The 14,531-nt window shown below is 37.3% G+C and overlaps 1 protein-coding gene across 7 annotated transcripts; it reads left to right on the top strand.

The window, feature by feature from the left end:
* The first annotated feature begins 221 nt into the window (after positions 1-221).
* LOC108711224 (zinc finger protein 436) lies at positions 222-13,789 on the top strand. 7 transcript variants are annotated; one of them, XM_018252736.2, is made up of 8 exons: positions 224-397; positions 3,447-3,582; positions 5,613-5,786; positions 6,418-6,457; positions 8,102-8,256; positions 9,065-9,250; positions 9,733-9,847; positions 11,603-13,789. In XM_018252736.2, the coding sequence occupies exons 2-8, from the start codon at positions 3,493-3,495 to the stop codon at positions 12,703-12,705; spliced, it is 1,863 nt and encodes a 620-aa protein (XP_018108225.1). In that variant the 5' UTR covers positions 224-397; positions 3,447-3,492; the 3' UTR covers positions 12,706-13,789. The 7 variants fall into 7 exon arrangements, with proteins under 7 accessions (XP_018108226.1, XP_018108225.1, XP_018108222.1 ...); XM_018252733.2 differs by having other exon boundaries at positions 225-397; positions 11,600-13,789; XM_018252734.2 differs by lacking the exon at positions 224-397 and adding an exon at positions 404-536 and having other exon boundaries at positions 11,600-13,789.
* Positions 13,790-14,531: the final 742 nt, after the last annotated feature.

The following is a 14,531-nucleotide window of genomic DNA, read 5'->3' as shown; positions in this document are numbered from 1 at the left end:
TGTACACAGAAGCTTTTATTAAGTTAATACCAGCCGATTTCATGCAAGTGGTTATTTGCCGTCAATGTTTGTGAAATTGCCCTCAGTCCCTAACCCACCTATTCGCCCCTCCCCTACTTCTATGTGTCAGTTCTGTGAACTCCAGCAGCGCTTTACTACCGCCAGTCCTCCCTGATTCGCTCGTTACTAATTACCCCGCCCATCTTATTCAAATAGTAAAGTGTTAATCACCAATAGAGTTAAGTGCACGGTCAGTGCCTATTGGACGAAGGGAATCAGGAAAATGAGCTGTGACTACGAGGAAACGCTGTACAGAAAGTGCAGCGAGAAGACAGTATGGATTCGCCTGAAAGTTGGGACAACACCCCAACTCGCTCTCTGAATGGTGAAAGCTAAGGTAGCAGTAGCGGGGCAGCTTTCCGGAAACCAGAAACGTGGTTTATTGTGTGGCTGTTCAATGCATTGCCTGACAATTTCAAGTCACGTGCTTGTGACGGCATTTTGAGGCGTCTGACTACTGCTAGGCTAAACATGAGGCATGTCTCTTGATAACAGGGTATTTACAGTGTGTATTTGAGGGTATTTGTATAGTATGCACATTAGTCTGATATACTGTATGCAATGTGATATTACTACTGATTTATATTCTACACACACCGTCCCTAATATGTTATCACTGGAAATCGCTCTTCACTCCATCTATGCTTTACAGTATTTATAGCAGCACATTGGCTTGTCTCTGGATAGACTTTATTGCACAGTGGGGATGGGTTTACTAGTAGCATTCACCTTTATATATTAAATGGCAATAGAAAGTTTTTGTTTAACCTTCTTTATAAGATGGTAAGCGCTGTATGTAGCTTTTTGGCTGCGTTGCTGTGTTTTAGGGATCATTTGAATATGGAGGCAACTTTATCAATGAGAAGCCACTCTGGTTGTTAGGGTCCAAATTACCCTAGCAACCACACACTAATTCGAATGAGAGACTGGAATATGATTATGAGAGTCTGAATAAAATGATGAGTGATAAAAATATATATTTTATTAGATGGGGTCAATGATCCCCATTTGAATTCTGGAAAGGGTCGGAAGAAGGCAAATACAGTAGAACCCCCACCAGAAAAATATGGTGTAAATTCCAGGGAAATGTATTATGTATAATATATAGGCGCAACCACAAAGCAGCAATGTAAAACTTAAAAGCAGGGGATGTAAAATCGAGGTTCTACTGTAATTCAAAAACTGTTAAAAAAAATAAATGAAGATCAATTGGAGAGTTGCTTCAAATTGGCCATTCTAAAAACGTACTTAAAGTTAAATAAAAAGATGTACAGCCCCTTTAATTTAAAGGTGAACAACCCCTTTAAATGATATACACCCATATGTAATAACATACACACATTTTCCCAGGACCAGTTACCATATGACGTGTGCTTTTAAAGGAACAGTTCAGTGTAAAAATATATGGGTAAATATATAGGCTGTGCTAAATAAAATAAATTCTAATCTAGTTGCTTAGCCAAAAATGTGATATATAAATGCGTGGGCGTGAGCGGATGTCTTATAGAAGACAACTTCCTGCTTTCCAGCTCTCTATCTCTGAGTTAGTCATTAACTAAGTGGGGGGGGGGGCACATGGGACAGAACTGTTCAGTGAGTTTACAATTGATCCTCAGCGTGCAGGGCAGATTCAAAATCAAACAGGTATGACCCATGTGCCCCCCCCCCCCCCTCAAGTCTCTGATTGGTTACTGCCTGGTAACCTATCAGTGGAAACCAAGAGAGCTGAAAAGCCGGAAGTAGTGTTCTGGATATTATGTTGGACATACAGTCACTCCAGCCTTTATACATCACATTTTTGGCTAACTAACTTTATTGAAAACAGTTTTTGTTTTGGACAACCTATCTATTTAACCAGTTTTTTTGTTTATTCTAATTAATTCCTTTAAACAGGCAACCAATAAATGCTACCTGCTGATTGGTTGCTATGGGCAACATCACTGATGTTTGTCTCCAATGTTAAAGGAAAGCTATACCCCCAAAATGATTACTTAAGCAACAGTTTATATCATATTAAGTGGCATATTAAAGAATCTTACCAAACTGGAATATATATTTAAGTAAATTTTGCCCTTTTTCATCTCTTGCCTTGAACCCCCATTTTTTGATGGTCTGTGTGTTGTGCCCTGATAAAGGTCTGTGTGCTTTAAAATCTGTTGCAGTAATACAGCAATCAGTTTGCTGTAACTCACTGTTGCCAGTCCTTTCTTTTATGTATAAACCTTGTTCCTATTACTATATAATCTTTGCTATTTGCTATCCCCCGCTGATTCTTCACAGTAATAGTGTGTTTACAGGAGTGGAACTAAAGCTGCAGGGTAAATGTAGTGTGAGACAGAACAGTGATTGGCTGGATAGCTAGAGGGGCAGGGCAGAGAAGTAAGGGATCATCTGCAAACTCTTAGACTTATGGAAATGTTTAAAAAAACGGCCTGCTGGTATGCATGCATTTTAGGAAGAGGATTCTGGGAAATGAAGTTTGCAGGCCCTTTAGTTATCTCTGTAGTAATACAAAAAAACTACAACACCCTAAAGCCTTTGCAGTGAAGGCCGGTCTGATGACAAGTTCCACAAATTAGCCATTCAGGAGCTTTGTTATTCCGGTCCACCAAACACCAGGCCACTGCAAGGTCTGAACTGACCTGTAATTATTTTCATTCACATTGGCTTTGGGGAAATATTCATGCTATTCTCTAACTAATTTGCCTGCGTACATACTGGGTCAGCAGAAAGGTATAGTTTTAGCTGGCACTTTTAACACATGGTAAATGTTTGTATATTGCTATTACATTTATATACTATAATTGTGAATTTCTGTATGCTAATATGTTGATGAATACATAGCATGTAACTATGCCATGTATGTTTGTGTGTTTTATTATTTTTTTTTTTAATCATTTTGAGGATTCTTTAAAGGGCAATAACATGCAAATCCCTGAAAAAGATTACAGTAGCAGGTCAGGTTCATGAGAGTGAAGTTAATGTTTGTGTGTATTTGCACAAATATAAAATGAATATATTTCATGTAAAGTGCCCCTTTCTGAAATAGAAGTAACCATATTAATACACCACTCAAAGGCTACTTCTGATCTATCTGTATCTCCCAGCAGTGTCTACATTACACTCGTACAGTATTATGACACACAGATTTATGCCCTGTATAAGTAGTGCCAGGTGATGGAACTGCATAAGCAAGCACATCCAATTTATCTTTATGAGGTCACTTGAACATAGCACGTGCATTACTTTTGTGTGTTGTAAAATACCCTACTGTCAGATTTGATTTTAATGCTGCAAGAAATGCACACAAGTTAGAGATATAAGGAAGTTGTATGACGACTAAAGCCTTCAGATCTATTATTAATTGTTCCTTATTGTAATTGCAGAAAATCTCCAACTTCCACAGGAGTTGGTAGTATCTGACAAATTTTAATGAGACACAAGATGAACAAAGCCAGAAAGCTGGACAATGAGGATATATTAGATCATGCTATGAAGATTATTCATCTTTTGACTGGACAGGTATGGGGAAGGAGTAATGTTCTGCTGGCTGTATGACACATTTAATTACGCATTATTTTTATACCCCTAACATGTTATGCAGCAATATACAGAGATTGCTTATTATTGGCATCAGTCTCTGCCCCAGTGGAGCTTGCAATCTAAGTTCTTTATCCTCACATAGTGCGCCCACTATGGTCTAACTACCTGCCCGTATTTGTTTAGAGTGTGGTAAGAAACCATAGTACCCAAATGAGTCCTACATGGGAAGAATATACAAATTCCTTGCAAATAAGGCTAAAATCAAACTCTGGACATAAGTTCTGCAAGGCGGCAGTGCTACCTACTGAAATGTAGGTTCAACAAAAGAGATATGTGGACATAAGAGATTATATGGACTAATTAATCATTTCTTTTAAATGTTAATTGGTTATTAGTTGTTATATTTTATAATATTAAAGGGGTCATGGTGTCCTAAATCATTGCCTGGGCCAAGATACAGGTCTTGGCAATTTCTGTAGTTTATAAGTGGTCTATTGGACAGCAAAGTTTCTTAACAGGGAGACTCTAAACCAGGGGTATTGGGGCCTTCACATGGAGGTTTTCCAGGACCTCCTCTCTGTTTGAGGGACCCCAACAGGGTCTCAAGAAGGGCCTGGGTTTCATTTACCTCAAAGAAGAATTCAACCTGTAATAACCCCCGCCCCAACCTGGGTAGACCCTCCTCCCCCCCCCCCGGCAAATGCCCCTACTTTTTTTTTACTCACTCCTCCATGCAGATTCTGGCCTCGGTGTTCACAGGCGCCATCCTCTTTCTTCGGTCTATAAGGAAGTTTCAGCGCAGTTGGAGTAAATTTCCAGCCCCGAACCACTGCGCATACGCCCAAAGTCACAGCAATTTCCGAAAAAAAATCAGAAATTTACGTGACTTTCAGCACATGTGCAGTGGTTCGGGACTGGAAATTCACTCCAACTGCGCCGAAAATGCCGTCAAGACACGAAGATGTCCGGAGAAGAAGAAGATGGCTGCCTTGAACTCCAAGGCCAAAATCTGCACGGAGGGTTTTTTTTTTATTACAGGTTGAATTCTCCTTTAAGACTTCAATCTCTGCCCTTTCCCTGCTGTTTCAGCATACAATCCACAAATTAGAACCTTGCTTCATGGTGTGTGTCCCTTTCTAGTCTGGGCCCTCAACCTGGTCCTCTCTGTTTAAGAAGGGCTTTGATACTCTGCTCACCTGAGAACAGCCTTTAGCTAGGGGAGTGTCTTGCTTTTTTGTGACAAGTAGTGATGTGCGTGTCGACAAATTCTACCAGCACCAGACCCTAAACTGATCTGGCACCACCTGACCCTTATCCAGCAAGCTCCCCTCTATATATGCATGTGCCCGCCCTGATGTCACGGAAGGGGCGGGGCCTGCACAAGTATATAAAAAGTCATGCACAGAGGCGGCAGTGGGGCAGAAAAGGCAGCAGGCAGGATGAACAGAGTTTAAAGTTCAGCCTGAACCTGCCTGAGGACATTGTGCAGAAGTCATCCCAAACCAGTCCCACGGGCTTCGGGCCAGCATGTACATCACTAGTGCCAAGCAGTTTTCTGGAGGTCTTTTTCTTCCACATGAGTCAGGACATCATTGTCTCCGTTTCATCCCAAACTCCAAATCATGCAAACAGCTTAAAAGAAAAAATTGACCCTGATGTTTTGCATTAATGTAATATAGACCATATAGATTGTATGCCCCTCTCAGTCAGGGACAAATGTGAATGATGAACAATCTCTAGAGGCACTGTTTTAATATGTTCCTTGTATTGACATAAAACATATTGAACATATTGAGTAGGTCAGTGTTTTGCTAAAAATGTCTTCCCTTATTTGTGATGGATCATGTTTAAGGGTATGTGTCACAATCATTTCATAAATGCTTTACTACAAGATCATTTTGTGCAGAGGATTCTAATGTAATATAATTAAATATTTAAAAAAAAATATTAAGTGAGATGGGATTTGTTTAACTACTTTATATATTTTTTATTTTTTTTTAAATCTTTAGCATTATATAGTTGTTAAGAAGCACAAAGACTACATCACTGTGAGCAGGACAGAGAATCTTGTTGTGGACCCTGTGCCTTATTCAGATATACATGAGAACAACAAAGACAAGAACCTATGCTATGGGAAAATGTTAGAACTAGCTAACATGATCATCCAGCTCTTGGCTGAAGAGGTGAGTGTTACAAGAAATATTGAAAATATCTGCATCGGTTTCCCTAGCCTCACTTCATTTACAACCAATTGCATTTATGAACACTTTAGCCTTTCAGATACTGGCCTTAGAGATCATCTTTAGCATTTCATGTTGCTAGGTAATGCATTTTTTCCATAAGGATTTTTAAAAGTTGGATTTAACAATGGGTGAAAGTTCAAGCTCACTATTTGATAAATACACTTTTTTAAAAATCCCAAGTGGGTGAGTTTTTCTGTGGTGAGCGCTAATGTCACACTGATAAATCTGCACCCTAGTTTTATATCTAGGTTGTATTCATCTCACAAATGGAAGAAGAACATGCAGTGGACTGTGGCCATAAGTTTGCATTCTATAGTATTTATCCTATAGTATTTATCACACGAGGGTGCAGATTAAAAACTGCACAAACATACACAGGCATTTAGAGGGTTAACATTTTTTTTTCTGTTCACTTGTTTGTTTGTAGTTCACCAGAAATAAAGGCTTTTTTTATTACTAATAAATTACTAACAAGTTTTATAATTTAAGAATTTTTTAAATAAAACCACTCAAGAACGAATGATATATCATATATATATGATATAGGTTTCTATTTTTGTGTTCCCAATAGTTTTCTTGTTCCTCTGATTTTCATGAAGATGGACAAGAGGGTAAGTTATTCTCATGACCCACCAACAAACATAATGCTATACAGGTATGGGACCTTTGTTTTCTGGATAAGGGATCTTTCTGTAATTGAATCCTATACTTGAATGGATGAATCCTATAGCTTATTGGATACTGTGTATCAAGTATTGTGGCCACTCTTTCCTTGCTCACGTGATCAGTCATTGCCTTGTAGAATGTTAATAAGCAATGGCATTCAAAGTAAATTGACAAGTGGTATTTATATATTTATGTTTTTGTGTTCATTGAATTATTTAAAGTTTTTACATGCAGAAAAAAAGCTCAAATAAAATATATAGATGAGGAAATTAAAGAAAGAGAGTAGATTGAAACAGGGTTAAAGCTGGGGGAGGGTAAACCATATCCCTAGGAGAACTAATCCCTAAAAATTAATATGGCTAAAAATGCTATGTTTTATATACTGGATTTACTGCGCCAGCCTAAAGTTTCAGCTTCTCAGTAGTTGCAACAATCCAGGACTTAAAACTTGTCACAGGGGTTCACCATCTTGGAAAGTGTCTGTGACACTCACATGCTCATTGGGCTCTGAGCAGCTGTTGAGAAGCTGCAAATTATCAAGCAGAAAATGAGGTTGGCCTGTAATATAAGATGATGCTACAGGGCTGATTATTAAATTCTGATGCTAGTTGCACTGGTTTCTGTGCTGCCATGTAGTAATTGTGGTAATTACTAATCAGCCGTATATTGTGACACTTATATTCTGTGTGTACTGTATATTTTGAGTTGGTCCCTAAGCTCTGTAACTGGCAGCAGCACAGAGCATGTGCAACGAATCAGCAGAAAATAAGATGGGGAGCTACTGGGGCATTTTTGTAGGCACAGACCTTTTCTGCTTAAGGGCTGTGGATGCCTTGGGCTGGTACAGAAGCCAAAAACATAATGTACAAGATTTCTAGCCGACTTCTTTAGTTCTCCTTTAAAGTTAAATAAGCCCACTTTAAAATTGTAATTTGTATACGACTGATTGAAAAAATGTTAGCTGTGCCACCATCGCTGGGTCTATCCCCATTTCATCCTTTACACCGCTAGTTGTACCTCAGGAAACCATTTACAGTTGCAACAGCAACTGGATGGCAATAAGTCATAACTTTAAACAGGTCAGGTTGAAGGAGACAAACTTCCAGTGTGGTTTCTTTCAACTTAATCAGCCTATTTTGGAATCTTTACAGAAATGCGTGTGTGTGTGTTCTTAAGAAAATCAAAACATAATTCTATTAAATTGCATATATTTCTCACTACTAACTATGTCATGAAGGATTTTTTCCCTGCCCTCCTTTGCATGCTTACATCTGGCACAGACAGGAAGTTTGTAAGACATTTACTGTGCAATTTGGAATTTTAATATATGGTTGATATGGTTCTGTTAACTCCAGAAACCATGTAGTGATTTGATCAACTGACTGAAAAATGAATAGGAGCCAGCCAAATTAAAAAAATCTAGCCTGCTATTTGATTGTCTGTGTAACGGTCCCTAGCAACCAGATCACATTTAAATTGAAGTTAGTGTTTTTATGGTAAACTTCCTGTTTAATCATCTGATAGTAACTGTTGTAAGAATATAACATATTTATATTGTTGCTAAACATGTTTACTATTTTTAACTGCAGAACGCAATAAGCACTTGCACAAGGATCAGAACCAGTTCTCAGAACATTTAGCTAACTTAGTGATCTTGGTGAACAAAATGACCAAAGACAAAAGCCAAACAACAGGAAAGATATTTAATTACACCCTTGAGATCATCTACCTTCTGATTGGAGAGGTAAGGGTTTTGCTTATTTTCATCACTGTATGTGTAATTTTTTATTGCTATATCTTCCCCAGCAATGTAGTAATACATGGCATTTTAATATGTTCTGGACTCCTTATTTCATAGCAACACTTTGCCTACTAACTCAGGTGTAAAAACCACATATTCTGCCAGGCAGCTGGCAAGACCTGCAAAATTGTGGCAGCTGCACCCTGCAGTGAGAAGTTCTTCAGTCTGTATTCTTGATTAATTACTGGATTTTGTCAGATTATTCAGATGGACGTGTAGCTTTCCTCTAGGCACCTCTTGTTTGTTCCATTATGAGGGTTAGGTTTTTGGTATGAATATAAATGGGATCCAAGGTAAGACTGGTAAAGATATTGGGGAAATGTATTTATTCCTGCATTGTAATTTGTGTATGAGAGGATTTGCATGCAAAAGAAGTTGAGTGGCTTGAAATTACTTTACATCCAGGATACCAATTCCACATTTTTATCTAACAGCAGTCATAGTTACTTAAAAGTTCTTGGGAGCTTGGATTGCCAGATACATTTCAGTTGAAGAGTAAATAGTACTGTTTTGGGAACATAGACTGGCAGCAGAGTTCTACGTTAATAAAGTATACGAAAAAGTAGGGTCAATTGGCTCACACGTATTCTTCTGATCTATGAAATCCATATTTAGACCAGTTTCCAAATTTTTAATTTATTGCTTTTCACAAAGTTTTTATATGGGATGGTTCCTTATTGAAGGCAAAGTTATCTTTTAATATTTTTAATGTACAATTTTATTTTGAATTTCTGCATCAAATATTTTTTAGGATTATGTGGTTGTGAAAAAAGAAAATGACAATGACTCCCAAAGTAGCCGTTGTTTGTCAGAATATACCTGTGGGGACCAGACCATCATTACAGATGATCCACTCATATCATTAACACAAGAGAAGAACAGTGACAAGAAGATCATGGACCTTGCCAAAAAGATATCTCAAGTGTTAATGAAAAAGGTGGGGATCTGCTTCTGATATTGAAGCTATATGAAAAAAAGCAGGGGTTCACATCTGTGTAAATTCTTTAAACGTATTTTTGAGCTATATCCCAATGTGTTTCCCACTAATATCTCGAGAAAATCAGTTTTTATTAGTGTGCAAACGATGTATATGATTTTTTTTTTTTTCTGACTGACTGTACCAGGCCAGGGATTTAGCAGTTCTATGACAATGAAGATTCATACTAGATACTAGAAGATTCAATCACGGTATTGATGGTGAAAAGGGAATCTAAATAGAAGAGCAGATTATTATGGTCCTTACTTTTAGCCCTATTAAAGGGGTTCTTCACATTTGAGTTAACTTTTAGCATGATGTAGTGAGTGATGTTCTGAGACAATTTACAATTGGTTTCCATTAGTTCAACCATGAAGGTTCAGTGTTCCATTTTCTCTACTGCAAGTGATGTTATATTGACTGGAATTTTTTTTTTGTTTCAGGCACCTGCAAAATGTGAAGAGGATGCACTTTATTCTTGTATGGAGCAATACTTGGGTGCATATCGGGAAGTGTATAAAGTAGACATGGAGAGTGAACACACCATCAATACCCTAGGTAACGGTGCCTTATATTGAAATACATGTCATTTGGCCAAACTTGGGCCTTCATTTATGATGATTGCATACAATGTTCTCTGGAACCTAAAACCAGACAACCAGGTAGTACAAGACTGTCCCACCGGGATACCAGGAAAATTCCCGGTTGGCCCTACTGCTAACCATTTGAACTATTTCATAGCCATTCCCTATTTCAGTATTTGAACAAAAAGACTAAATACTGTAAAACCCCCATTTTACCACCAAAAGACTTAGCTGATTAGATAACTTGTCTTCTGGTATAAAATATATCGAAGCTCAAGGTGAACCATTTTTAATAACTTCTCAAATATTCAAAGATAAATCTTGTCATTTTAGAAATGTCCTGCCATCCGGAACTTTGGCAGTAAAATCTCCTTTCGCCACTCGAATATAATTTTTTTTTTTTTTATCAGATTCTTGTTATCCTCATTAATATTGAGGTAGATTCCAAAAACTCGCTTACAGTTTCTCCTGCACCAAATCACCTCCCATGTGCAGAATTTACAAAAAGAAAAAAAAAAATCACTCAACTTCGCACAATAAAGTAGACAAAGTCTAAGGTTTCACTGCTTTGAAAGAAACCATACATATAAAGCAATCAGCTGGTCCTTATTAAAAATGTATTACTATATTATTTTTTTATTTTTTAGTCTCCATCTTTACAAAGTTTTATAAAACACTGCCTTGTGCAAGTTTTGTTGAAATTAATGATTTTTAACTGTCTGAGGCATGAACAGCATGTTGTATTTTCTCTCTGCCACTGGTTAGTGACTCACTTAATGTAAGTAAGAACCAAGAAAATAAATTGGCAGCTAGAGTATTTGAGTTACCAGGTAAAGTATCCCTAAAACCAGGAGACGGACATGCCACACTTTTTATTGAATACATAACAGGATTTAAGGCCCTTCACCACTATTTATACTTTGTACTACGGATGCACCGAATCCACTATTTGGGATTCGGCCAAATCCTTGGTGAAAGATTCGGCCGAATACCGAATCCTAATTTGTATATGCAAATTAGGGTCAGGAAAGGAAAAAATGCTTCTTTTGTGACGAAAAGTCACGTGATTTCCATACCTGCCCCTAATTGACATATGCGGGTTCGGCCAAGCACAAGAAATCGGCTGAAAAAGGCAGAATCCTTGAATTCGTAAATGGAAGAAAGTCCCTGCCTTCATTCTACCCAATCACCTTTTATGCTCTTGTAGCACTTTTTATAAAATCTAATTTGCATAAACATTTCTCCAATTATTGTGTATGCAAATTGGAAAAAAACACCTAATTACAGGTAAGGAAGGAGGAAATCTGAGTTCTCAAGCTCAGGGGACCCCAACCGTATTAAACTGTGAGTCACACTCTAATGTAAAAATTGCTGGGAGAGCCACACAAACAGAAAATTCCTTGAGGATGACAAATAAGGGATGTGATTGTCTTATTGGAAGCCCCCTATGGACTGCTAGCCTGCAGTAGGTTCTATTCGAGTAATCCTGTGTCTTTATGCCTCCAAAACTTTCATTCAAGCCAGGAATTTCAAACTGGGCACTTACTATGAGGCCACTAGGAGCAACATCAATAGGAGTGGAGAGCAACATGTTGCTCATGTGCCACTGGTTGGGGATCACTACTTTAGTTCATAAATAGTTAAAATCCATATGAGTGTTTTTGAAATCTTTTCTAAATAATTTCTAACCAATTACTTCAAATTTATGGTGTGTTTTATTTTTTAGCAGAAGCTGGTACAAACCTGAATAAAACCACACAAGATCATACAAGACTTGATTCGATAAATGAAGTAACTATCCGTGATGAAATGGATTCTGCAGCACATCTTTCAAAGCAAAACCGTAAAAACAAGAGGAAAAGCAAGCCGGTTAGAATAGTAGCACAAGATTTAATTTTACATAAAGAGAAAAACACATTTGCAGTTCAAACACCAACTAAGGCGCATGACTTATCAGTTACTGAAAAAGAGTGTGCTGAAGATGAAACTGAGAGGTCACTTCTCTTCCCAGAAACTGTGAACACTATCTGTAGTAGTACAGTTATGGATGAGCCACTTGAGAAGGAAGAAGTAATGGGATGTGAAGACCAGGAAAAATACCTTTCTCAAACACACTTTATGAATTTTCAGACTTTAGGCTTGCAAAGCAGGCGATATATGTGCACTTTATGTGGGAAATGTTTCACAAAAAGCTCTCATCTTTCTACTCACCAGAGGGTTCACACTGGAGCAAAGCCATATCTTTGTGTGGATTGTGGAAAACGGTTTACCAGCAGCTCTACTCTTGTTGATCATCAAAGAATTCATAGAGGGGAAAAACCCTTTGCCTGTTCTGACTGTGGAAAATGTTTTACCAAAAATTCAAATCTAATAGACCATCTAAGAACTCACACGGGGGAAAAACCCTTTGAATGTTTACAGTGTGGCAAGCGTTTTGCCAGGAGCTCTAACCTTGCAGAGCATCATAAAATTCACACAGGAGAGAAATCATTTATTTGCTCTGTATGTGGGAAAGGGTTTTCTAGAAGCTCAAGTCTTGCAGAACATTACAGAATTCACACTGGAGGTGAATCCTATATATGTTCTGAATGTGGCCAGTGCTTTACAAAAAACTCAAGCCTGGTTAGACATCAGAGCATTCACACGGGGAAGAAACCGTTTGTATGTTCTGAATGTGGAAAGGGCTTTTCAAACAGTTCCAATCTTGCTAGACATCACATAACGCACACAGGAGAAAGGCCATATATGTGTCCAATTTGTGGAAGATCTTTTAACCAGAACTCAAATCTTGTTTCACATCAGAAAACTCACAAGTCTGAAACTTTTGAGTAAATATAATATATTTGAACTGAAGCAGTTTAAAGGAAATGACTACAAACAGCATCTTTTGCCCAGACCTTTAAAGGGTTTGTTCACCTTTGAGTTAACTTTTAGTATGATGTTGCGAGTGATATTCTGAGACAATTTGCAATTGGTTTTCATTTTTTATTATTTGTGGTTTTTGAGTTATTTAGCTGCTTTTTTCAGCAGCATTCCTCTACCCTAGCAAGCATGCATTGATTTGAATAAGAGACTGGAATGTGAAATGGGGAAGGTCTGAATAGAAAGATGAGTAATAAAAAGTAGCTATCATAATACATTTGCTGCCTTACAGAGTTTTTTTGTTTTTTAGATGGGGTCAATGTGTCAGAAAAAATGATAAAAATAAATAAATAATGAACAATTGAAAAATTGCTTAGAAATGGCCATTCTATAACATACCAAAAGCTATCTTAAAGTTGAACCACCCCTTTAAAGGGCTATGAATGCAAGATTTAAAAAGTTAATTTCAGAAAGGTTTCCTATAAATAGTCATTAAATAGTTTATAAAGATGAGCCACTTGCATCATTCATCCTTATTTGTGTAAAGCTTTCACTAATTTATGAAAATAACGCATATCTTATATAGTACTTGAAAAATGGATGAGAATTTTTTATTGTAACAGACTTTTTACCATAAAGCACACAGAATATAGTTTTATTTACAATATACATACCATAACTGCACAGCCTTCTGTAAAACCGAGAAAATGAGTGTTGTTGAAATACTTCTCTAGTGTCCCAGGTGATACAGCCACATGCAAAGCGGGTCATTAGTTGGCCTGGTTTTCTGTTTTTTCCAAACGATGCTGTTGACCAGAGAATATATCCAGCACTGTATGGAGCAACAGTTTTTGGTAGGTTTGGAAAAGTGATTGTGTGTCAGAAATTGTAATGCACTTGTAAGGAAACGTTTCATATAACCCACATAATCCCATATACCAAGATCAGTTTAACAACAGTGTAATTGTATACTTTGAATATAATGAAAAAATGTAAATAAGAGCTTGTTCTATTTGCACGGAAATGTGTTTATAATAAATGTTCTTGTTTCATATTTACTGTGTATCATGGTAAATAATAGTGCCTCTAAAAGATTTCAAAAGCACTTACTCATCAAATGAATGTTTCAGTATAGCAAATACATGTGTAATGTAGCATTATTTAAAAAACCTTTTCAACACATTTAATATGAAGAAGATGCTGTATTGCCTTTGCTTTATATAATAATGCCTGTAACACGTAATCCCTTTCTATTGTATGTCATTAACCAAATCTAAAATATATATTTAATATATATATATATATATATATATATATATATATATATATATATATATATATATATATATTTATTCATAAAACTGTATGTGCACGTGTTAGGGGTCTTTATGTGTTATGTGGATATATGGATGTTTATAGTATTGCAGAATCTGCTTACATTTATGGGCGGTGCTCTATCTGGTAACCTTGCTGCAATCCTTGGTATCCGTAATCCATATATTCATAGAAAATCAGATGGCACACACAGAAGCATTCGTGCTAAATGGTAGAAGTTTTATTGAGATCCCCACAATGTTTTGGAGGCACAGCCAAGAGCACTTGAGAAAGTAGGCTGTGCCTCCGAAACGTTGTGGGGATCTCAATAAAACTTCTACCATTTAGCACGAATGCTTCTGTGTGTGCCATCTGATTTTCTATGAATATATGGATGTGTTAGCTAGAAGTCAAGGCAGCTGATTAGGGCTCTTATACACGGTAGTCTTTGCCCGTGCTCCCTTGTGTTGCGCTTTCTACCA

This window comes from Xenopus laevis, chromosome 3L (assembly GCF_017654675.1).
Source record: "Xenopus laevis strain J_2021 chromosome 3L, Xenopus_laevis_v10.1, whole genome shotgun sequence".
Classification (NCBI taxonomy): domain Eukaryota; kingdom Metazoa; phylum Chordata; class Amphibia; order Anura; family Pipidae; genus Xenopus; species Xenopus laevis.
This window is presented reverse-complemented; position numbering and strand designations above follow the sequence as displayed.